Genomic DNA, 26,683 nt, shown 5'->3' on the forward strand with positions numbered 1-26,683 from the left:
TGACGTTTTCCTCAAATAAACGTTGGTGGCGACTCCGTGCGTATTCCTTTCTTGGAACACGCACCCGCGAGTCATGCGTCGCCCTCCCGCCGAAGGGTAGGTTGCGACACCCAGTGTTGATAGTATTGGGTTGAAGGTACAACCAGTCCTTAGCCACACCATCTAGACAGAATGGAAATGCTTTCATCTTCACATAATCTTTGTTATAGATTACATTTTATTATATTGTAAATATCTCTTATCTTCTAGGTAGTTAGTAAAAATTCTAAAATTGAAAATTCAAATAATATGTACCATATCTTTTAAGATCTGATTGGCATTTTACATCTATTTGAAATTTTAATTTTAGTTTTATCATGTAAATACATTATCTAAGAGTAAATAGGTATTTTGGTCCCTGACTTTTGACCCCTTTTGCAATTTAGTCCATATCTTTTTGAAATATAAAAATTAGTCCCTATCTTTGCATATGTTTTGCAAAATAGTCCTTGCCATTAAATTTAATAGTAACACCGTTAGTGAGGTGTATTGTTGGCAATTTTAGTGCCACATTGTCCCAGATTGTGACACGTAGACTGGACTTTGATACAAAATTTAAATAGTATTCAAGGAAGTTGTAGAGAAATGAAAAAGTTGGCAAGGAAGTTGCACAATGAAGAAGATGAACACTTGTCTCTTCTGGTTCACGACAGAGACTCTCATTCCCTAGACCCTCAAGGTACGTACGATCGATCTTCCTCAACTAACTATTTTCGATTACACAAAATTAAAAGATTTCATTTTGTTTAATAAATTCGAATTGGGTCATGTAATTAATTAATTAGTGAAGATTTAGATTTTGATGCACAGAGCAAGAAAAGCTGGTTCGTTCTCTTGAAAGGAGTCAAGCTCAGCAGAGTCGCTTATAGAGGGTAAATTCACGACACAATGCTACCTAATTTGATTCAAATCTACTATAACATATTAGGCTCATCATGTTAACCTTAATTTTTTGTTGTTGTTGTTGTTGTTATATATACCGTATTTGCAGCTCTATTCTTCTGTTACATCGTGTTTCTTTTGTACTCCATCTTCCAACAGGCTTCATCTCCGTGGGAACTAGTATGTTTCAAGAGTCTTATAGGATTTGATAATTATTTTGTTTTCTATTGTAACAATTGAACCAATTCTCGTGATATAGTGTAATGGTAATTTGTGTGTCATGTATTTTTGAAGAAGATAAGATGCTCCACAATGCATTTGCTATGTGGAAGCCTTTGTGTTTTACTCTTTTCCAGACTTATTACATTGAAATATTTTTAGCTCTTTTTTTATTATTTTCTGAATTTTATAACATTGAATATGTTGTGCCTTTTGTTGTTCTTGATAAACAGCAGTATCACGCTTACTTCATGGAGGAGATCTACTCGTGGATGATTATATTTGCATGTTCACTTCTCTTGTCAGGATTTCTGCTTCCTATTTTATGTTGTGAACTTTTTCCTTGATTCTTGTTGTATTATCCTTATGTCGTATAGTTGTGGATTTTAGTAACTTCATATTCTGTTTGCACCCTTTGCCCTCATTATCTGCTTGTTATCCACATATCACAAATTATGAGGACCATTTCTGTAAACATATTTAATTGAATAACTTCTACAGACTGGGTGGCTGTTTTAGCATGCTCATTTTCCATCATAGGATTGCTTGACCAGTCAATGCATCGCAGGAGATGGATCCATTACTCATGAGAGGAGAGAAGCTTTAGAAACCCTAATTTGAGGAAGAAGAAGCAAGTGAAGAAGAAAATATTTGATAACTTTTTAAATTTTGCATCAAAGTCCAGTCTACGTGTCACAATCTGAGACAATTTGCCATGTTGGATAGTCTATGTGACACTAAAATTGCCAACAATACACCTCACTAACGACGTTACTTTTAAATTTAACGGCAAGGACTATTTTTGCAAAACTTATGCAAAGATAGGGACTATTTTTTCATTTCAAAAAGATAGGAACTAATTTGCAAAATGGGTCAAAAGTCAGGGACCAAAATGCCTATTTATTCCATTATCTAATTATTTGTAATTTCTCAGATTTTTTGTATTTACTAATATATCTTTTGTAATTATCTCATCTAATTATCTTGTAAATATTTTCAGCATTTAATTTGTCATTCTCTAATTACTCCTACTTTTCAAATAATATGTACATATTTTTTTAATTTTCAGTTTTTAAATTTTTATCTCGAATCTCTATTAGTAAATACAGTATGTATAATTTGATTGGTAGATTTATCTTTAATTTTTCTTTCCCTTTTATTTTCAATTTTCCGTGTGTGTGTGTATTAGATGTATATCTTTTTTTATTATATCTTTACCAACTAATATAATTTAGAATATTAGAGTAGCTATCTTTTTTTGTTTTTATTTATTAGTAAATATATCTTAGATTATCTAATTAGAGTAGTTTTATTTTTCAAAATTTATTTTTCTTTCATTAAAATATTTTCAAAAAATAAAAAATATATAACTTTTTAAATTTTTTTGTCATTATAGGATAATTAGTTTTAAATTTTTAGATTTTATTTATATTCTAGTGTATCAAATTCAAAAAAAAAAACTAAAAATAAATATATCTTCTATTTTTTGTTATCTTTTCCTTAATTAAAATGTTAACTATTCCTTACATAAATCTAGGTATAATTACATTTTAATTTTTAGATTATATCTCTTATAAAAAAAATTCAGAAATTTTGATTAAAAATATATCTTTTATTTTTGGATTTTTATTTTATAGTACTTAGGATATTTATCTTTTAACCACTCTACTCACACCTATTCCAAGTTTCTATTTTATGCTTACATGCTAGGTACAAGAAGCAAAACGATCATTCTAACTCTTGATCCCGAAATCAAAAGCACTTTTCAAAAATTAAAGGGAGAAGCTTCGCGTGCCAAGAAGCAATTGTTCAAAGAAGGGTCATCTTTAAGCTCATCAATTGATGCAACCGAAATAGACTTATTAATGATGAGCATATTAAACTCTTACTATTTCCCTTCTCTTTGCGAGGAAGTGCAACTGATTGACTCAACTCACACTCATAGCATTCGCTAACCACATGGGAGGAAGTCAAAGACAAATTCCTCAATCACTTCTTCCCCAAGTCTAGGGTTGAAGCTATCTAGGAGAACATCGTTAACATCAAACAAGCTCCAATCGAATTTCTATTTGATGCATAGGAGAGATACAAAGCCCTCCTAAGGATTTGCCCTTGTCATGGATACAACCAATTCATGAAAATTTCAATGTTCATGAAAGGAATCACTAATGATTGTAGGAGGATGATCAATGCATCAGCCGAAGGAAACTACCTCAATATAACCACTACTCAAGTGAAAAACATTATTGAAAATTTGGTAGCTAGTGAGAGAATCGTAGAAACATACCGGTCAAATTCCCCAAAAGGTGCATGATCGAGGCCGTACCCGAATCAAATAAACATGAAAATGCAGTAACTAGGAAGTGACCCTAGGTCATTTCCCAACGAGCAATGATAAACCAAATGTTCATAATATACTTGCAGTAACAGTTACGATTGAGGGGGCGGGGTGGTTTGTTTGTTTTGTGATTTAAAGAATAGAGCAAGTAAATAGGAATACGAAACTAATAATATTAAAAACGGGTTGTTTCCTCTGATTCAGAATTCATTCTCTTGTCCTGGGTTATGGAGAATTCGTCCCTAACAGTTAACCACTTAATCCAACCCTATTTCAATTTACTAAGCGAAAATCAACTTAGGGTTGTCAATACGTGATTAGGGAACACATACACCAGTTAACCCTTCGTCCATTAAGCATGAATGCAAATTAGGCTCAGAGGCAATTAATCGAACACGAAGCATGCACATATTAATATTAACGAATATGGGTTAACTGGTGAAGGGAAAACAGCTAGGAAGCCACATTATAAACAAAACCTCGAAGAGAGTTGAGCTTCGTCCTCAAAAGGAAACAACACCAGAATATTTAGCCTTCCATAGATTCAAACAGAAAACGTAAATGAAACTAAAAGAAGAAATGTAAATGAAGCATAAACGTAAATGAAACAGAAACGTAAATGAAAGCAGAAGAAGAAACAAGAACGAAATTGTAATTAGAAGCAGAAAATGGAAAATTGCATTACGTGAACAGTAACCTTAGAACAGAAAAACGTAAAACCCTAAACAATGCTCTGAATACTGAATAGCCTAACAGAATAGCCTTGCACGAATCCCAAGGCTGCTATTTAAAAAGAGTCACTCAAAGTAACTGGGCCCTATTACATTATTCTGGCCCAAAACGAAATAAACACTGAACCACATAAAATAAAATTGCCATCTCCTAATTAAAAATTAACTAAAGTAAGTGCTGCTTTATTTGCCCTCTTCAAGTCCACAACCAAAATCCGGATTAAGCCCAATGTTTCATTAATTCCTGAAATTAGATTAAAAACATCAAATTAGCTGAATCAGCCCAAATAATAAAACTGCCTAATTAATTTGACAATTAAGACTAATCAGTAATTAAAATGGTGCAAAAAGGGGTTTAAGAAATAGAAGAAAATGATGGCACATCAAAACCCCCCATACTTAGCCTTTTGCACTCCTGGGCAAAATGAAACAAAGAACAATATCCAAGGATATCAAAGAGAGACAACCAGAAACATTCACATATTCCTCAATGAACATCAAGGAATGAAAGAAATGGGTAGAATCTAACATCTAACATAAGGAGATCCGAAAAGTCAAGACATTCATGAAAATCATCCAAGCAACCCAATCATGGCAAAATAGTTAATCAGCTCAAGAATGAAAAGTGATAAAGCCTCACAAGATATATACTCTATCTCTCAAGTGTCTAGGCTACTATTTACCCTCAAAGCACCCATGAAAACAATATAAACTTGGCAAGATTCTAAAATTGACAATCAACCCATAAACACAAGCACATGAGGATCAAAAGGTCTTTTAAGGTTGTAATGGGGCCAAGGACAAGGTATGGAAAAATATGGAATAAGAGGCTAAATCCCAAAGGAATAGAGGAGCAATGGGGAATAAGTGCATATTAAGAAAAAATAAAAAAAATAAAAAGAACTAAAGATAAAATTTAAACATAGAGTAGAACCAAGAGTCTCATCATTCTTTTGCCATTTAAGATCTTATTCACTCAACTTTATTGCTTTCCTTTTTCTTTTTCGATTTTTTTTTTTTTGCTCTAAGCCTTTGAGAAACAACATCTCATTCAGCATGTCCAACATTTAACCAATATACAATGTACATCAAGTATGGCCCAAAATACATCATGAAGCATAGCCAACAAAACATGTTATCCAATGAAACAAAAACCCCCCACACTTATTCACAAAAGAATTCCAAAGCTCCAAAATTCCTTAAGGATATGGTGATATCATGGTTTTTTACTTAAGGCTTGCAGTGAGCTTCAAAACAAGGAAAGGGAAACAAGGCTCAAAAGGGCTATCAAAGGAATTAATTCAAGGTAAGTCCATTTGGCTACAAGCTTATAAGAACAAAATTGCCTAAATCATTTCCAAATATGCATGTGAATTAGGAAGCATCAACAAGAATCAAGCCAAGGCTATTGTGCAAGCAATCAATGGGGAAAAACACACCAAATGATTATGATGATGGATGGCTCAAATTCTCACAAAGGTAAACTCATCATTTTCAAATTGAGCTTTCAAAACTATCATGACATGTAGAGGATTTCAAATCGCAAATTGACCTAAAATATTAAACTAGAAACCCAACAAAACTAACAACATTAACAAATTAACAAAACCAGCAGAACTAGCAAAACCAAAGAACACTCCCCCCCCCCCCATACTTAAACAACACATTGTCCTCAATGTGGCACAATTAAAAGATTAAAAGTAATTAAACCATCAAATAGAATCGGACAAGTGTAATAAAAGCAAAGAAGGAGATAGGAAAACAAGAACTCCCTAAGTCATGGTGGAGGAAGAGTAGGGTGGATTAAGGAAGTCTCTTCCAGCACTACGTCCACTAACGAAGGGTTTGTGAGGAATGGCTTAAGTCGATGTCTGTTGACCTTGAAGCTCTTGTTTGTGGAGTCGCTTTTGATCTCAACTGTACCATAAGGAGAAACATTAGTAACAACAAAAGGACCAATCCACTTAGACCTCAACTTACCACTCATGAGTCCAAGCCTAGAATTATACAATAACACTTTTTGCCCAACCATGAAGTCCTTCTTAACTATCATGCTATCATGGAACTTCTTGGTCTTTTCTTTGTAGAACTTGGCATTCTCGTAGGCTTCTAAGCGGATTTCATCTAACTCACTCAGTTGCAACTTTCCTTTTTCACCAGCTTGATCCATAGAGAAGTTGCAAGTCTTCACTGCCCAGTATGCTTTGTGCTCAATCTCCACTGGAAGATGACATGTCTTTCCAAAGACAACCCGATAAGGAGACATTCCTATGGGTGCTTTGTAGGCAGTCCGATGTGCCCAAAGAGCATCATCTAGCCTGGTAGTCCAATCTTTCCTGCTTGGCTGCACAATCTTCTCTAAAATTCTCTTGATCTCCCTGTTGAAAATTTCTGCCTGTCCATTGGTTTGGGGGTGGTATGGTGTGGATACCCTGTGTACAACCCCGTACTTTTTAAGCAAGGCATGCATTGTTCTGTTGCAAAAATGGGTTCCTTGATCACTAACAATTGTTTTAGGTACTCCAAACCTACAAAACAGATTGGATCTAACAAAATCTGCAACAACCTTAGCATTATTAGTTCTAGTGGGCTTGGCTTCCACCCATTTTGAAACATAGTCAACTGCAAGGAGAATGTAAACATAACCAAAAGAGACAGGAAAAAGGCCCATGAAATCTATACCCTAGACATTAAACACCTCACAGAATAGCATAGGTTGCTGAGGCATTTGTTGTCGCCATGTAAGTGTATTTCCTGCTCTGTGACACTGCTCACAAGTGCTGCAGATCTTCCACACATCTTTAAAGATGGTGGTCCAATAAAAGCCACAATCTGTTGGACCTTGTGGCCTCAATAATCTTAAGAGGGATAGGCTTAGAATATAGAAGAAGAAACAACAATCAATTTAACAATGTTCTTTAAACATGCAAGACACAATTGATTGCAACAAAATAAATAAGATAAGGGAAGAGAGAATGCAAACACAGTTTTATACTGGTTCAGCCACAACCCGTGCCTACGTCCAGTACTCAAGCAACCCACTTGAGATTTCCACTATCTCTGTAAAATCCTTTACAAAGTCTGAACCACACAGGGACAACCCATCCCTTGTGTTCAGATGCTTTACAACAAGAGACTCACAGTCTCTTAACCAATCTCATTGAATAAGAAGAACAGAAGAAGAATTCTCTCTTCAAGAGAAGAATATTACAATAAAGATCATGTAGGAATCCTTATAGATTTTGCAAGTGTTTGGCCAAGGATTTCTTTTGAGAGAGCATTTGACAATGAAGTTCTTTTGGAATCTCTCTCATTGTCTTTTGAGAGGATAAGACATTTTTGCCAAGCAAAACTCTCTATCTAAAATTCGTGCCCAAGTCACCTATTTATAGGCCTTTGATGACCATTCACAAATCTAATGAAAAGATGTGACTGTTGGCAGATTTTCTGAAAACTTTCCACTGGTAATCGATTACAATGTTTGTGTAATCGATTACACAGTTATAATTTGAAGGGTTATGACTTTTGAATTTGAATTTCCAAAGTTTCGTTGCTGGTAATCGATTACAGACATATGGTAATCGATTACATGTTGAAAATTCAAATTCAAAACCTTTTTCAACAGCTATTTCTCAACCCTGTCTTCTGGTAATCGATTACACTTCCTGGTAATCGATTACCAGAGCCTTGCATGTCTTGAAAGCACATTGTTTTAAGGCAAGGCTTGGTCTTTAGTGAATCTTGAAACAAGGCTTTGTTTGTTGAAGCAATCTTGAATTATTCTTGAAGCAAATGCTTATCATTTGAAGCAGCCTTGTTAGATTCTTCTTTGACATCATCAAAATCATGTATACATACATTCACATTCTCCCCCTTTTTGATGATGACAAACATGTGATTTCTTCTCGACACCATCAAAGCTTGCATGATTTACATCTCCCTCTTTCTCAAGCAAATTCTTCTTGATATCATCAAAATCTTCATGATTTACACAATCAAGCACTTTGCGAGCTATCCTTTGAACACCCAGATGACCTCCCGGTGCGGAAGAATGACAAAACTGTAGGACTGAGTCAGTCTCATGATCACTGCACAATTTCCACAAGTAGGAGTCATCCCAAATAAAATGCTTAGCATCACTTTTAATTTTATCTTTTTGGGCCTTAGATTCTAAGGGAGGAAAAACAGAAGCAACTAAATAATTGACAATGTTAGCAAACCAGGGAGTAGAAAGGGAGTTAGAAATACTATACAATATACACAAATGATCATCCGGGAAATCATCCCGAATGGGTGAATCCGCATCAGATACACATTCGATCCGACTCAAATGATCAGCAACTAAATTTTGTGCTCCACTCCTATCACGGATCTCCAAGTCAAACTCTTGGAGCCAGAGCATCCATCGGATCAACCTAGGCTTAGAATCAGCCTTCTTCAACAAGTAATTTAGAGCTGCATGGTCAGTATAAACAATAATGCGGGTACCAAGCAAATAAGATCGAAATTTTTCAAGAGCAAAAACTATGGCTAGAAGCTCTTTCTCAGTAGTAGTATAATTCGCTTGGGCTGCATCTAAAGTCCTAGAAGCATAATATATCACCCTGGGCAATTTATCAATTTTCTGAGCAAGGACAGCCCCCAATGCATAATTTGATGCATCACACATAAGCTCAAAAGAGGCTGTCCAGTCGGGTGCCTGGATGATGAGGGTGGTAGTCAGCGCTCTTTTGAGGCAATCAAAAGCCTCTTTGCATTTGTCATTAAAGTCAAACTCCACCTCCTTTTGCAACAAGTTGGACAGTGGAAGGGCTACTTTGCTAAAATCTCTTATAAAGTGCCTGTAGAATCCTGCATGACCAAGAAAAGATTGCACCTCTCGCACACAAGAGGGGTAAGGCAATTGTGAAATAACAGAAATTTTTGCAGGATCTACTTCAATACCCTTATTGGAAATAATGTGGCCTAAAACTATACCTTGCTCAACCATAAAATGACATTTTTCAAAATTTAGAACAAGATTAGATTCAATGCATCTATTCAAAACTTTTTCCAAACTATCCAAACAACTATCAAAAGAGGATCCATATACAGTGAAATCATCCATAAACATCTTTATGCAATTTTCTAAGAAATCACTGAAAATAGTAATCATGCACCGCTGGAAGGTACCAGGGGCATTGCACAGGCCGAAAGGCATCCTCCTATAGGCAAAAGTGTCGAAGGGGCAGGTGAATGTGGTCTTTTCCTAATCCTCAGGAGCAATAGTAATTTGCATATAACTAGAAAAACCATCAAGGAAATAGTAGTGAGATTTATCTGTCAGGCGTTCAAGCATCTGGTCAATGAATGGCAGGGGAAAATGGTCCTTTTTGGTAACCTGGTTCAGCCTCCTATAGTCGATGCAGACTCTCCAACTGTTCGGCACCCGAGTAGGAATCAGCTCCTCCTTCTCATTTTTTATCACTGTGAGGCCGGTTTTCTTCGGGACTACCTGGACGGGACTCACCCATTGGTTTTCGGAGATAGGATAAATGATTCCAACTTGCAAAAGCTTGGTTATCTCCTTCTTCACTACATCAAGAATCACCGGGTTGAGTCTTCTCTGTGGCTGTCTTACTGGTTTAGCTCCATCCCCTAAATTTATTCGATGCATACATGTGGATGGGCTAATACCAGGAATGTCCGCCAGGGTACAGCCTATAGCCTTCTTATGCTTCTTGAGAACAGATAACAACTTCTCCTCTTGCTCATCAGCAAGGGAGGCAGATATAATTACTGGAAAACTTTTGCTATCATCCAAGTAAGCGTATTTTAAATTTGATGGCAGAGGCTTCAATTCTGGTGTGGCTGGCTGGATTGTGGTAGAAGGAGATGGTTTCTCAGCCTATACCTCATAAAGAAAGTCAGAGGTATGTGTACTTCCTGAAACATGGTTAGTCCTATCTGACTCTATAAAATCAATCTCAAGAGGTAAAACACCACCACCACCAGACATGCAATCAATATCAATTTCAGATTCACTCTCAGCATCAAATTCAGACATATGATCAAGTACAATTTCAGACTCAATGCATGAAGAGTGAGAGGCAAGCTGATTAGAATAAAGATCAGTCATGTATTCATCAACAACATGGTCAATTATTTCAGCACGAAATACAGAAAGATCTTCAGATGGGTGTTTCATAGCATCTAGAATATTAAAATGAACAGTTATATCACCAAACTCCATGGATAGTGTGCCTGCATATACATCTATCTTAGTTCTAGCAGTTTTCATTAAGGGTCTGCTGAGAATGATGGGAACTGATCCTTGAGAAAATCCATCCTCCATATTCAAAATATAAAAATCAACAGGGAAAATCAGTTCACCAACTCTAACTAAGATATCTTTTATGAAACCAATAGGATATGCAACACTTTTATTAGCTAAATGAATTACCACATGAGTTGACTGCAAGGGACCTAGAGATAGAGAATTAAAAATCGACATAGGCATAACACTAACAGAGGCTCCTAAATCTAACATGGCATTGTCAAACTTACTATTCCCTATAATACAAGGTATGCTGAATGTACCTGGATCTTCACATTTTTCAGGAATTTGGGGGACAGATTTACCAATCAATGCGGAGACATTTCTGCCCATGCTAATTTGTTCACTTCCTTTAAGCTTCCGCTTATTAGTGCACATCTCTTCAAGAATTTAGCATATCTTGGAATTTGCTTTATTGCATCCAGCATACGTTTACCTCTACTTTTCTAAATGTTTCCAAGATCTCTTTCTCTGCCTCTTCCATTTTTTTGTTGGGAACTGCTATTGGAGGGAATGGAAGAGGGATGTACTGCTTCTGCAAATCAAAATTACCAGTGGAAGATTCACCTGCACATAAATTGTTAGGTAAATTTTTGTCATCACCTTTTTCTGGAGTAGAGTGAAGTTGGGCAGGTTCATTTGTAGATGAGAAAGGTGCTACGGGTTGAGGTCCTTGACACGGCTTTCTTGACCTCAATGAAATGGCACTGACATATTTGGGATTTTGGACAGATTGAGAAGGCAGGTTGTCAGAATTTTGGGACTGTTGTTGATTTAAATGTGTAGCCAATTGTCCCATCTGATTAGTTAAGCTCTGAATGGAGGCTCTGGTCTCTTGTTGAAACTGCATGTTTTGCATAGTCATTTGCCTCACAAGTTCTTCGAGGGAAGGTTGCAGAGGAGCCTCAACTGTTTGCTGTTTCTGGGGCTGTTGATGTTGTTGGATTGGTGGAGGAATGTATGGTCTGCTTGGGCCAACAACATTTTGGAAGGAAGGAGCAGGCTATTGTTGTTGTTGTTGAGGGCTAGACCATCTGAGATTAGGGTGATTCCTCCATCCAGGATTGTATCTGTTGCTGGAGAGGTCATAATTGTTCTACTGTAGTTGATTTTGCTGCTGAGGTTGAGGAGGTTTATTGTAAATGTTTGCAGCATAAGCTTCAAGCTGCTCAATTGCTCCAGGTCGCTGCATGGAAGGGCAAAGGTCTGTATGGTGGTCAACAGAGGAGCATAAACCACAGACTCTTGCGACAGGTACAAATTTTTGATTCAAGGCCAGCTGGGTTACCAAGTTAACCAATGCATCTAGTTTGCCTTCAAGCTTCTTAGTTTCAGATGATGCATATGAGTTTGTAGCTACCTCATGCACTCCTCTAATGACTATAGCATTATTTCTGGCGCTAAACTGCTGGGAGTTGGAAGCCATCTTCTCAATTAAATTTCTGGCTTCAGCATGAGTCATGTCTCCAAGGGCTCAACCACTGGCAGCATCTATCATACTTCTCTCCATATTACTGAGTCCTTCATAAAAATATTGGAGAAGAAGCTGCTCCGAAATCTGATGGTGAGGGCAACTGGCACATAATTTTTTAAATCTCTCCCAATATTCATATAGGCTCTCTCCACTGAGTTGTCTAATACCTGAGATATCCTTCCTGATGGCCGTGGTCCTGGAAGCAGGAAATTTTTTTCAAGAATACTCTCTTAAGTTCATCCCAGCTCGTGATGGACCTTGGAGCAATGTAATACAACCAATCCTTTGCCACTCCCTCTAAAGAATGAGGAAAAGCCTTCAAAAATATATGATCCTCTTGGACATCTGGGGGTTTCATGGTGGAGCAGACAATATGAAATTCTTTCAGATGTTTGTGCGGGTCTTCACCTGCAAGGCCATGAAACTTTGGAAGCAAATCGATCAGTCCAGTTTTAAGAACATATGAAACATCCTCATCAAGGTATTGGATGCACAAGCTTTCGTAGGTGAAATCAGGTGCAACCATTTCCCTTAGAGTCCTCTCACGGGGTGGAGGTTGTGCCATGTTCTCAGAATGTTCAAAATCAGAATGCTCAAAATTATAATGCTCAAAATCACCAATAACAGAATGCACAGATTCACCAGTAATGGAATGCTCAGGATGATCAAAAGTTATAAAATGATGCCTAACTAATCTATGAAATTTCCTATCTATCTCAGGATCAAAGGATTGTAAGTCGGATGGATTGCCTTTAGTCATACACTACATTCAGCATGCACAACTAGTTGCCTTGTCATGTAAATAAAGGTGTAGGTTTGAATTACAAATACCATCAAATGATATCCAAATGACTTGAAATTTTGTGAGCAACCTTATAAAATGATTAGAAGATAGCACAAAAAATTTCAAACAAAAATTCAAAGTCTAACTATGGAAGCTAAAAATGGTAGGTTGAGAAAAATAAGTGAATAAAACTTGAAAAATAAAAAACTTTTGACAGAATCACTTTTTTTGGACGATGGAGACCTCAGCCATGGCGTAGGAAATTTTTTTCTACCCCAAATACATATATAATAATTGCGATTCTGATAACCGGAGCAAAAGTTGTGGCCGTTTGAAGTTTTGACAAAAACAAAATTTGCTACTTTTTTGGAACTTTCAAATATGACCAAACTAAAGGTTCTAGCTATTTTCCCACAAAATATAGATTAAAAGAAGTTACCACTAAAAAATTCAGCCAAAAATAACAACTCTAGCTACTAAAACAAAAAATCCCAAATAATTCAGCAAGGGTGGTCGCTAAGTCCGTCGCAAAACACTATTCACGGCAAAACACCCAAAACTGAAACAGGGGAAGCGCTTAAAAAAAAACTAAAACAAAACACACACTAAACAAAATACCAGGACACTAAACAACACTAACACACATACTAACACAACACTAACAATTAAACATAAAACAAGAAATAATTAAAAACTAACACGACACTAGCTTTTATGAACCTTTGGACACTGCTCCCTGGCAACGGCGCCAAATTTGATCAAGGCCATACCCGAATCAAATAAACATGAAAATGTAGTAACTAGGAAGTGATCCTAGGTCGTTTCCCAACAAGCATTGATAAACCAAATGTTCATAATATACTTGCAGTAACAGTTACGATTGGGGGGGGGTTGTTTGTTTTGTGATTTAAAGAACAGAGCAAGTAAACTGGAATACGAAACTAATAATATTAAAAATGGGTTGTTTCCTCTGATTCAGAAGCCATTCTCTTGTCCTAGGTTATGGAGAATTCGTCCCTAACAGTTAACCACTTAATCCAACCCTATTTCAATTTACTAAGCGAAAATCAACTTAGGGTTGTCAATACATGATTAGGGAACACATACACCAGTTAACCCTTCGTCCATTAAGCATGAACGCAAATTAGGCTCAGAGGCAATTAATCGAACACAAAGCGTGCAATTAAACAGTCCTCTTTGCTTTTATCGGTTAACATGGACCGTTCAAAAGCATAAAATCAACATGTGACTTTACCGCTTTTGCAAGAACTACGTAGGTCTGATTTCCTCATCGCAATTGAGGATACGTAGGAGCAAAAGCCTTGCTTTTGTCGACCACCCCAAGAGATCGTTAATGGTCCAAATTCCTTAACGTTTCTCTCCTTTCACCCCAAGAGATCGTTAATGGTCCAAATGCCTTAACGTTTCTCTCCTTTCAAAAACAAGAGATCGTTAATGGTCCAACGCCTTAACGTTTCTCTCCTTTCAAAATCAAAAGACTGTTTAATGGTCCAACACCTTAAATGACCTTTTGTTCAATAAAAACATATTTTGCAAAAAAAGACAAAAACAACTTAACCAAACACTTTGTTCCAGAAAGAACTACGTAGGTCTGATTTTCTCATCCCAATTGAGGAATACGTAGGAGCAAAGGGAAACACCCTTGTCGACCACAAAAAGAGAAAAAATATAAAAAGGGTATAAAGGATATAAGGACATAAAAGGGAACGTAAAAATCAAAGTCATGTTTGCACATTCGATTAAAGGTTGCCGTCCCTTGTGACGGACGTGTGGGGTGCTAATACCTTCCCCGCGCGTAAATACAACTCCCGAACCTTTCACTTAAAAGTTCGTAGATCGCGTCTTTTCCGGTTTTTCCGACGTTTTCCTCAAATAAACGTTGGTGGCGACTCCGCGCGTATTCCTTTCGTGGAACACGCATCCCGCGAGTCACGCGTCGCCCTCCCGCCGAAGGGTAGGTTGCGACAGTTGGCGACTCCACTGGGGACTATTTTTAGAGAGTTAGGCCATTTAATCTTGTGCAAATTTTGCCATGACTTACTCCTTTGTTGGCTTCCCCTTATTATGTTCTTGTATATATAACTCTTTGATGCTTTTAGTGCATTTTTTTTGTATGCATGAGGTAAATATTTATTCATTTGATGCACACAAACACTAACACTATTTGCACACACGGTGAGTTGAAAAAGGGCCCTATACCCGGGTTCGTGGGAACATAAGGAGTGGAGGTGAATCCGTGATCATGCTAGGTCTCCGACTTGCTTGATTACAGTGAACCCTCATCTAGAGTTTTTCTCTTTGAAAACATATTGTTGCTAGTAGTCCCTACTGCTGCAGTATGTTCTTCGAAGGGGATGATACCTCTAGAAACCATCAAGAGAGATATGACTACCTTGGGGGTTATCACTAAAAGCCTAGTTAGCTCTCTCCCTTATAGGTCCCTTAAATAGGGGCACGGAGCAAACACGCTGCGTGCCATTTTTCACACTGCCATGCATAAGTATCATATACCCTTTTGCTTATATTTGTTTGTGAATATTGTCGTACTATGTACATCCCCGTGTTGTGCCTTTCGCATATGCATCATGCGTGGGTTTCGTCTTTGATCCCCTCACTTTAGCAAACCGACGGAGGGTTCGTGTCGCCTTCTTAAAAAACATACGTTGGGTGCCATGCTGCCCAAACGTTGTATCCAAGAAGGAAAAAATTTCTCGGGCTCCCGTATTCGTAAATTGCATCTGTGTCATATGCATTTGTTCATGCATTCATCCATTCCACCCATGATAGATGTAGGAGTTTTGTTTCGCACTAGATTTTATTTCACTTTAGTAAAACATGGGATCAAGTCAAAAGCCTTCGCTTAAAAAGAGGTTCTATCAAGTCAAAATCAAGAGCTTAGAGGTCACCAGTTTACGAAAGTTGGGGCAATTAATGGGTCAACTTCAACGGCAAGCCTTCCGCAAAGCCTATGGTAAGATTTGGGACCTAGCTAGGGTAGAAGTCTCCATGGAACCGATTGCATCCCTTTCCCAGTATTATGACCAGCCCCTAAGGTGCTTCACATTTGAGGACTTCCAGCTAGTGCCGACTGTGAAAGAGTTTGAAGAAATCCTGGGATGCCCACTGGGAGGAAGGAAGCCATATCTTTTCTCTGGGTTCTATCCCTCCACGACAAGAGTTGCCAAGGTGGTGAAAATCTCAGCACAAGAGTTGGACCGTGTAAAGCAAAATAGGAATGGGGTAGTCGGAGTACCAAGGAAGTGTTTGGAGGAAAGGGCAAAGGCCTTGGCAAATCAAGGCGAATGGGCTTTCTTTTATTGACATCTTGGCGCTTTTGATCTTTGGAGTTGTCCTGTAACATCCTGGAAATTTCTATCTGGAATTTTTGGAAACGATGTATTTTGAATGATTATATATAAGTATTATTCAGTGTATATGCCTATATGTTCTTGGTAGAAGTAGGAATAGCGGGGGGCAAGATATGCGGGTTAGGCTAATTAAGGGAGAGAAATCCATAACTGGGAGATTATGGGTTAATTCCTAATTAATTAGTTAAAAAAAAATCATCGTTTTGCGTGCGACTTAAAATTTAACGAAACCAACCTCTAAACCACGCTCGGGGTTTCATTCTGAGCGTTTTGATATATATATTGCTTGCTTTCGAAAACTGGCCCCGGCGGACGCAGAGAAACGCGAGAAACTAGAATCAGAGAAACGACACGCAAACCGAGGCAGGATTTTAGCGTTTCAAAGGTCAGATTTTTCTCACTTTTGTGACTGAGTATGGGTCACAGTCAAAAAGAGAAAGTGGGCCCTTTTGCTCCAATCAAATAGGGACATGTGGCAAAGCTTGAATAAAATAATGGAAAAAAAAAGGGAAAACCCTTTTTATTTTAAAACCAAAAAGCTTTTCTCTCTCCTCACTCAGCCAAAGCAGAAATTCAGAAGCCTTTTCTCTCCCTCTCTCACGTAGCTTTCTTCTTCTTCATTCTCCATTGAAGCTTCAAGCAAAGCTTCAACCTTTGGCCACCATTTCTGCCCCAAATCGTGAAAGGAGAGCATTTTTGGAGTCGTGAAGTGCGTGGTTACGAGTGGGTCTTCGAAATTTCAGGTTTGGGTGGACTTCTTTCTCCTTTGATTTTCGTGGGTATGGGGTTTTGGGAGATATGATGGGTAGTTTTGTTAGTTTTCTGCTTCATGATGGTTATTTGTGAAGACTCTTGTTGAAAGCTTGTTGAAATTGCCATGTTTGGATGAGTTAGACATACCCATTCTGTTTTAGGGTTTTTGTGATGATGTTTGTGATGTTTATATGCTGAGATTTCTTATGGAAAACTGTTAGAGGTGAAGGGTAGAGTTAACTTAGGGTTAGAAAGTGAGAATGTGATGTTATGAGTGGAAAAAGAGTGAGGCTTTGAGAGTTGGAATGCTAAGTCTGAATTCTGTGGTAAATGGAGGTTAAAGTGAGTTAATACTAGCTTGAAATGTCATTTAGGACTTGGGAGAAAGCTTGGACTGTGCTAGAGAGAAAAACAAATGATCAAAGTGAACAAAGAGCCATTTCTAAGGCAAAATTAGGTGTTGCAGAGTCAAATTTTGAGTTGCTGGAATTTTGGGTGTAAATCCAGTTTGAACAAGTCTAAATTGATGGTATAGACTTGTGTGAGGTGAGAGTTTGCTTCAAATTTGTTCCATTCTAAATTTCACTTCTCAAACCTAGAAACCCCATTGAATTGAGGGGTGTTGGACACCTAGATTCTGTGTTGCTGTGCTGTAAGGCTTGATTTTTGTTTAGACATGATTGATACATGATTTGGGACTTGTAGGATTTGATTTGGGCAAGATTGGATGAGGGGAAGTGTGATTTTTTCGAAATCTGCACTTATGCAGAATTTTGCTGTCAAAATAGGTGCAGCAGGATTTTAGCTTGGTGCAGAAAATGCTTGTGTGTGGTTGGTTGTGGAAAGAGTAGTACAGAATGCGTTCTGGATGTTTGCTAGTAGATCCCAACGGTCAAAATGTAGGCTTTTGCACTATAGACTTCCAGTAAAATTTTGGAGTCGATCCAACGGTTAACGAATTGGATCAAAGGAATTGTTACTGTGGTCTTTAAGTGAGAAAAGCTGTGATTTTGGTTGGTGTTTTGGCAGAGTTTTCTGCCTTTGCTCTGTTTTCTTGGCTGTGATAGTTTGTGCTGTTTGAATGTTGTATTACTTTGATGTTGGGGAAGCTTGGGAGGATTGATGGGGACCCGGTGTTGAGAGAAACGAGGATATGGGCTACGTGGAAGTACGTGAGCTCAGTTGGAGGTGGGCAACAGGGGATGGTGGGTTTATGCGCGCATTGTGGATGTGGAAAACTTGTTGTGCGCCATCGCCCGACCGCCACCTAGTACCACATGTGATGGATACCCCATAATCCTACAAGCTTGAGATGAGGAAGTGTTGAAGGGTGAAACTTCCTGCTTTTATTGTTGACCACAGAGTGGTACCTGGAGATATGTTGCGGGGGTCAGGAGACCTTGGGGACGTCAGGTGGGGTGCTATTGCCCAAAACCAAGCTTGACCAATCCCGACCCAACCCGGGCATAGTCGGTCAGTGAGAACCTGTGATGTACCTAAACAGGCGAGCTCCTGGCAGTCAACAGATAAAAGGAACAAAGACCACAAAGCAAGGAGGCTTGTGGTGGCTGGCCAGCTGTGAATTTTGTGTAATATGTGGATTGTGGCCTCTGGTAATCGATTACCAAAGGTGAGTAATCGATTACAAGGCTTAAAATTGAGGACAGGAGGCTAAGATGGTCTCTGGTAATCGATTACCAAGGGGTGTAATCGATTACCAGGCTTGAAAACGAAGTCAGGAAACTTAGGGAGCCTCTGGTAATCGATTACCAGCCTGTGTAATCGATTACACAGAGGAATGGGTCACTGGTAATCGATTACCAGGCATGTGTAATCGATTACACAGTGTATTATTGCATATTTCATGTCCTGAGGCTGTGTAATTCAAGTTTAGCCTCTGGTAATCGATTACCAAGGTTGTGTAATCGATTACCAGAGATGAAAAGCCTTAAGATACTCCTTTTAATGTCATGTAGTGGTTATGTGATGCATTGTGTGCAGCGCAGTTAGATCCTTGTGAAAGAGTCTACCCCTTTCTCTTCTTTCTTGTAGATCGTGATGGCGGCGCAGCTAATCCGTGATCGAGTAGAGATGGAGTGCCTAGAGGGAGCTTGGGAGACCCTCGAAGGCAACACGAGGTGCCGATTTCGGGGCACCATTCGATTCACGGCTACTTCTTTGGTGCATCCAGATGAACCTGCACGGACGCTTCAGCGCACGGTGGAGTGGATACTACCCACGCCTACACCATATCGTCTAGTGGAGCCCGTCCAAGTGATCGAGGTAACGTCATCCGAGGAAGACCCTGAGGAGGACCTGGAGGAGCTACCTCCTGAGCCTGCTGTGGATGCCCTTGACTTTCTAGAGGGTGATGAGGATCCACTTCTTGAGGTGGATTCTCCCGAGGAAGTCATGTCGGCATCTGAGGCAGACTCTACGGAGGATAGTGGCCCGAGGGAGATGGCGATCAGCGGAGGCTCTTCATCCTAGTGGACAGCTTTTTGGATTAGCTTTGTATACTTTTTGAGGGTGGGGGTATCTAGGACTGACTGTTAGGTTTACTCTTTTGTTTTTGTATGGGTAGACCTGATGTATAGGAATTTGATGATTGTATACATGTGGCTGAAGCCACCACTATGGACACCTTTGCTCTGGATGACACTATATATATTTTGTAAAACTCCCATATTTTGGACAGCTTTAAATGATGAATGCATTTATGATCGATCTTGTTATCTGAAAAGAAATCATTAGCAACTTTATTTGTAAAAGAGTTTATCGACTGTATTTTACCCTTTTTCCACGTGACGACCTAAAGTAATGGCTGGTATATTCTTCCTTTTGAAACAGCAAAATAATTTAGAGAATTATGAGCGGTAAGAAAGAAATGACTCCGAATAGAGTTGTGAACTGGCCATTCAGGACTTTATAGTGAGGATTTTCCTTCTAAACCTAGTTATAGTGAAAAGAGAAAGAAATGAAAAAGAAAAAGAAGAAAAAAAAATTTACCATGGTTTTTGTTATTTAAATTATTACTATTAAACCAGTCATTAATTTAGGGACGCCACATGTCCTCTTTCCGAATATGGAAGGGTTAGTGGACCTAGCAGCGATTGACGCTTTCCTCGCCTTTCATCATGGCAAGGAAAGCCCGGTCGTCGCCATTTTGGCCATGTATGACACGTTCGACCGGGGATGTGAAAAGAGCGACGCAAGAATTTTTGTTGTGCACTGGCTCTCTATGTGTGGCTGGTTTCACACCCTTTTCTCCAAGAAGGTAGGCCCGTCTATCCGCTACAAGGTCACCGCTCGTGCGTCGAAAAAGGAAAGGCGAATTGGGACCAACTCTTGGCTAGCATGGAGGGGCGTCTGTTAATTGGTTCCCTCGCTAGAAGGAAGGAAGAATCAGGATTCTATCTTCATGCGAAGGATGTCCAAATGTTCTCTTGATGGGAACAAGGGGTTGTATTAATTATAATCCCGTCCTCGCCATAAGACAGCTTGGCTACCCCATGAGAGAAGTGCCATCAGACGAAAGCATCACGCCTTTCATCGCATGGGGTTTCAGTGACCACAAACGCGAGGGTACTCCAAGGAGTTCGCAAGGCATGGGATGCAGCGTGAAGAAAGGACAGAGAGCTTAGGGGAAGCAGTAATGGGATCATCGGCGGCTATCATAAGTGGCTGAGAGTCCGAACACAAGGATTGGATTGGCTCCCAAATCTAAAGACTGTGAGAGACGATGAGGTTAAAGCTTCGGAAGAAAGTGATGAGGTACAAGCCCTAAAGGCAGAGCTTGAAAGAGCCCGGGTAGTCGAAGAGAAGTTCAAGTCCATAGCCATCAAAGTCTGAAAAGAGTATGATGAACTAAGGGACGTCAATATGGCCACAGTTGAAGCCTTGGAACGAGAAACCAAGAAGGCCCGAAAGGAAGAACACGACCAAAGCAAAGTTTTGAGGGGCTTTATAGGGCAGCAATAGTGAGCTCAAGCTCCGAAGAGGTGAAAGGAATCATCACGGGTCAAAGGCATGATCTTGAAGGACGAGCTAAAGGTTTGCCTTAGGTCGAAAAGAAATTTGTCCCAACAGTTAAGCGAGACTGAAGGGAATATGTGGGCCATCATCGATAAGTGCAAAGAGAAGCTAAATCTAGCGGGGACTCACGAGCAAAGGCTAAAGGATGAGTACGCCAAGATATCAGCAGAAAGGGAAGCAAGGGAAAGGGTAATTGATTCATTGCACCAAGAGGCAACAATGTGGACGGACCGATTTGCTCTTACTTTGAACAGGAGTCAAGAACTTCCCCCATTGCTAGCCAAGGCCAAAGCAGTGGCGGACACCTACTCCGCCCCCGAGGAGATCCACGGACTTCTCAGCTATGGTCAGCATATGATAGACTTAACGGACCATATGATTAGAAACCGCTAGGAAGTTTGTATTGTCGCTCAGATCTTGACTAGTTATAAATTTTTGAAAAAAATGAGTTTATCCCACGTTTTTACTCCAAAAATCAGTGCGAATGAAGTCACTCCCACATTTTATCTCTAGCATGCATTGTATGTTGGTCTCGTCCTTTGTCACGGGAAGCCGGAAGGTCCATATCACCTTCTTAATTGTACACATGGGGCACTGCGCCCCCAAATGCGCAAGTAAGAAGAGATAATTTTCCGGGCTCTCGTGTCCGTAAAATGCATTCATATCATGCATCGCATAAGCATCTCTTCATAACATCATAATGGACATATCGTTCCGGCATTTGTCCGTTATCATATTCCAGCCTCACATTTTGCATGAGTCATGGCATCATCATGCATATGCGTTCAACAAACTTTTTGATCTGCAAAATTGCATACCATTTGTTTTCATGTTTGCTCATCCTTGTGTTTTCCTCTACAAAAACAAAAAAGGGGAAGCGTGAAACTTCACACTACATTCTTAGTTGCATGTGTTAGGCACCATGAGCCAACCATGTTGGGATCATAAACCCATTTCTAAAAAAAAAAAAAAACACACAACAACAAAACAAAATAATTGAACATGGTACCTAATGCATGGTTAACTAGGAAATGGTGTTTCTTCGGGCATCTCAATTTCATAATTACATTTTCCATGCATAGCTTAAAGTATGCCCGAGTCATTCATCCCTATGAGATGTTGTTGAAGTATTGGCGATCAGAATTGCCATTCCTTGGATTATAGGGTTGAACCAAGCTCATGCTTTTATAAAAAGGTTCATCAAGTCAAGTTGAAATATGGAAGTAACCGTCTTGCAAAATTAGGGCAAAAGATGAATCGAGTCACATCACTGCTTCATCTACTGCCAAACATATTTAGGATTGTTGATGTCCTTGTTACTTCCAGTTTCACCTTGACAAAGATGTCATGGACCATGTTGAAAATCTAAATTGATTAAACCCCATATCCTGCGTAAAAATTCGCAATCTTCAACTGTACATCATTCGCATACATCCATGCTTTTCATTGGTTGCATTGCTCATTGCATTCTTTCCTTGAAAAATAAAATAAAATAAAATAAAATGAACTTAATCATTGTTATCAAAAAAAAAAAACATGCTTTACGGCGTCCTCACCGAACTTGTGCTAGAGCTAGAGTAATGGGTGAAGTAGAGGAGATACAAGAGAAGATGAAGGCCGACATGGAGGCCATTAAAGAGAAAATGGCCACAATGATGGAGGCCATGATGAGCGTGAAGAAGATAATGGAAGCCAATGCGGTTGCAATTGCCGCTACCAGCGTTGTTGCTAAGGTGAACCTGATGTCCCCATCCGGCATCAACCAAATGAATCATCCAACCTCAGATATGGTAGGCAAAGATTTGGGAAGTACGGGCAGCCCCCATAATGTACAAATTCAAAACGAGCACGCCTTCCCGCCATATGGCTTGCCTCTCAACTATACGCCACCCAAAGTGGCGTACACTCCCAATAAGAATGTCAATAACTCCACTCCTATACCCATTGAGAGCCAACAACCCCAAACTGATCATGCACATGTCTCTTAAACCGTGGGGGGGACACATGAAATTCCCCACCACAATCTAGCCGACTTCGAGCCTTGCCTCGGATATGCCACGGAAGGGCAAGCAGTTGGTGGTATACCCCTACAAAACCCTTTGGAAGGCCCTCAGTATCACCCACAACTACACCTCTTGCATTCCACGACAAGTAAAAACCCTCATGCTATGGCAAAAATGGGAAAGTTGGATCATCTAGAGGAAAGGCTCAGGGCCATTGAAGGAGGTGAAGATTATGCCTTTGTTAACCTAAAAGAGTTGTTCCTAGAACCCAATATCATCACCCCTCCCAAGTTCAAGGTGCTGGACCTTGACAAGTACAAGGGGACTACTTGTCCCAAGAACCATCTAAAGATGTATTGTCAGAAGATGGGGGAATACACAAAAGATGAGGAATTGCTAATACATTCCTTCCAAGAAAGTCTTACTGGGGTAGCTGTTACCTGGTACACTAACTTGGAATCTTCCCGAGTCCATTCTTGGAAGGACCTAATGGTTGCCTTTGTTAGGCAGTATCAATACAATTTTGATATGGTTCCGGATAGGATGCAACTACAGAACATTTGCAAAAAGGGGGACGGATCTTTCAAAGAACACGCCCAAAAGGTGGAGGGATCTGGCGGCCCAGGTGGTACCCCCAATGATGGAAAGGGAGACGATGATCGTGATGGTAGACACATTATCGATACTCTACTATGAAACGATGGTGGGCTACGCACCCTCAAAGCTTTGCGGATTTGGTCTTCGCCAGTGAAAGGATCGATGTGGGTCCAAAAAGAGGCAAATTTGATCATCCTACTAGGACGACTGAAAAACTAGGGCAAATGAAGAGGGTCAGAAAGAGGGAGAAACCCATGCTGTGACTGTCATTCCTATACGGCCAAGTTTCCCACCAAACCCAACAATGTCATTACTCAGTCAATAACAAACCTCCTCCTTACCCACCACCCAGTTATCCACAAAGGCCATCCCTAAATCAAACCACAAAACCCACCTACCAATGCTAAACACCACCTTTAGCACAAACCAAAACACCCGCCAAGAAATGAGTTTTGTAGCGAAAAAAAACTTGTAGGATTCACCCAAATTCCGGTGTCCTATGCTGACTTGCTCCCATATCCACTCGATAATGCAATGGTAGCCATAACCCTAGCCGAGGTTCATCAACCTCCATTTCTCCAAGAATACGACTCGAACGCAATGTGTGCTTGTCACGGAGAAGCCCTGGGGCGTTCCATTGAGCATTGTAGGGCTCTGAAGCGTAAGGTGCAAGGTCTAATTGATATGGGCTGGCTGAAATTTGAGGAGAATCGCGTGTAAATCCTGACATTGACAAGAGATGCCACACATGGGACAATTTTGAAAGCTGTTGTTAGATGTCTCTAATGACTCATCAGGATTTTCAACTTTCACCGGAAGTGGGTGCAAGCCATTGGTCTGTTTGCTCAAGCGACCTGTGCTCCTGAGTTTGGACTTCCAAGACCGTTCAATCAGAGATTACTCGTCTTGCACGCTGGTGGGGGTGCCGTAAAACAACGAGTAAAGTTCAAAACAAATAAGTTTCAAAATAAAAATAAAAAAGGGAGTTCAAAAAGAAAAAAAAAAGCATTTGATTGACTGTGTTTTCAAGACATTCATGTGACCTCATTTTATCATTCCGGAAAGTTTGTCTTTTTAGAGAGAAGTGAGTTATCAAGAATAGGATGTTGGATAAATGGCGTCAGTTACCTTAAGAAAAAGGGGGGTTGAATTAAGATATGAAGACTATTCCCCAATTAAACTTTCACTCTCTTCGGATTAACAATGCACCCTTAACATGAATTACTCAAAAGACAATTCAAAATAAATTTCTTTAAAGCAAAAGATAAATAACAATAAATAAAAGAAGTTTAAGAGAAGAGGGGAATGCAAACCTGATTTATATTGGTTCGGCCACTTCCCGTGTCTACGTCCAGTCCTCAAACAACCCGCTTGAGATTTTCCACTCTCTTTGTAAAACTCCTTTTACAAAGTCTGAACCACACAGGGACAACTCTTCCCTTGTGTTCAAGAATCCTCTACAACGAGAGACCCACGGTCTCTTAATCCCTTTTCAGAAATAAGAAGAAGAGAAGAAGAGATCTCTCTTAAAAGAGATAGATTGTTCAATGAAGATCAATCAAAATTCCTTATTGAATATGCAAGTGGTTGACCAAGGAATCTTTTTGAGAGGATAAAACATTTCAGTTCAGAAAAACTCTTAATCTTTTTTGGGCAATGAAAACTCCCTTTAAGTTCGTGTTTCCAAGTCACCTTTGATGGCCATTCATAAACCATTTGAATAGATGTGACTCTTGGGAATTATATTCTGAAAATCCCCTTTGGTAATCAATTACAAGACTTGTGTAATCGATTACAGGTTTTAAAACTTTAAATTAAAACATTCAATAAACTGCTGGTAATCAATTACCATCGATGTGTAATCGATTACACATTATAAATTTTGAATTCAAATTTCTAGTGACTGTTATAAACATTTTCAGCTGCTGGTAATCAATTATCGGAGAGCAAATCTCAATTTGAAATGATAGAATTCTTTGGTCAAACCTTTTGTTTTTTCAATTTGGAAACTTCTTCCAAAAGATTCTAGAAATCAACTTGATCATATATCTTGACTTTCTTGGATTCTTGTCTTGAATAAAACTTAGAAGCACTTGATCCTTTAGCATCATCAAGACATCAAAACATCTTGCTTCTGCATAGGAGTCATTTGACTTAATCCATCAGCTGAAAAATCCTTCAACTATTTCTCGTCCTTGGAAAATTCTTTTTGCAAGAATCAATTGCGTCTTTCATTCTTCCTCACTACGAGGTTGGCCGGCGCAGGGCGAAACACCACAGCAGCCTGGGGATGGCCGGCAGCGGGCAACAGACGCACCGCCATCACCTCTAGAGTTCACCTCTGCTCATCCACAAAAAGGTTTGAGTATTGCCTACACCACATGGCCGACCAATAGGCGACCAAGTCCAAAGGCAAAGGTAAGCAAAGTACTAGGTCAGTGACCGACAAGTCATAAGGCGTCCAGCTCAAGACGTTAAAGAAGTGCTACTAGGAGGCAACCTAGTACCTTTTGAATCTATGTTTGTTATTTGATCACTTTTTATAGTAGGACGCACCTAGTTGCTCATGATCCTGGGAATTTAAATAAAACAAGCGCAAGCTCGGAAGGTAGTCATACCTCACAAAATATATATATGTATGTTTAGGTAGAAAGATACCTTGGATATGCATGTATATAGCAAAAATACCTTACAAAACATATATATGTATGTTTAGGTAGCAAGATACCTTGGATATGCATGTATATAGCAAAATACCTCATGAAAAAAAAAGAAGAAAAAAAAACAAACAAGAAAAAGAAATAAACAAATAAAAAAAAGAAGAAAAAAAAGAGAAAAAAGAAAAATAAGTTGTCTAGCTGAAAAACCAACATGCTTTTGAAAAGAGATGACTTCCAACTTTTCTTTGAAGAAAAATTCGCTGATCATAGCTAGTTTTTGGAAAAAAAAATGTGTGTACACCTGAAGGGTGAATGCTGTGAAATTTTCCCGGACGCCCGAAATGGACTTGGATGAATGCACAAATGGATAAAAGAACATATTTTGGAAACATTGGGTTGACTAAAATAGAGGAAATGAATCCTGAGCCCTAGCATCACATGACCATAAAAATTTGACACTTGA

The 26,683-nt window shown here is 39.2% G+C and overlaps 1 protein-coding gene and 1 non-coding gene across 2 annotated transcripts; both read left to right on the plus strand.

Moving 5' to 3' along the window:
• Window positions 1-624: 624 nt before the first annotated feature.
• Window positions 625-1,730, plus strand: LOC114384722. The gene is made up of 5 exons (XM_028344468.1): window positions 625-718; window positions 850-903; window positions 1,010-1,101; window positions 1,374-1,420; window positions 1,634-1,730. The coding sequence occupies exons 1-5, from the start codon at window positions 625-627 to the stop codon at window positions 1,728-1,730; spliced, it is 384 nt and encodes a 127-aa protein (XP_028200269.1).
• Window positions 1,731-12,081: 10,351 nt separating this feature from the next.
• Window positions 12,082-12,188, plus strand: LOC114385577. The gene has a single exon (XR_003660945.1). It is a non-coding gene; the product is annotated as a small nucleolar RNA R71 (small nucleolar RNA).
• The last annotated feature ends 14,495 nt before the right edge of the window (window positions 12,189-26,683 follow it).

This window comes from Glycine soja, chromosome 14 (assembly GCF_004193775.1).
Source record: "Glycine soja cultivar W05 chromosome 14, ASM419377v2, whole genome shotgun sequence".
Lineage (NCBI taxonomy): Eukaryota > Viridiplantae > Streptophyta > Magnoliopsida > Fabales > Fabaceae > Glycine > Glycine soja.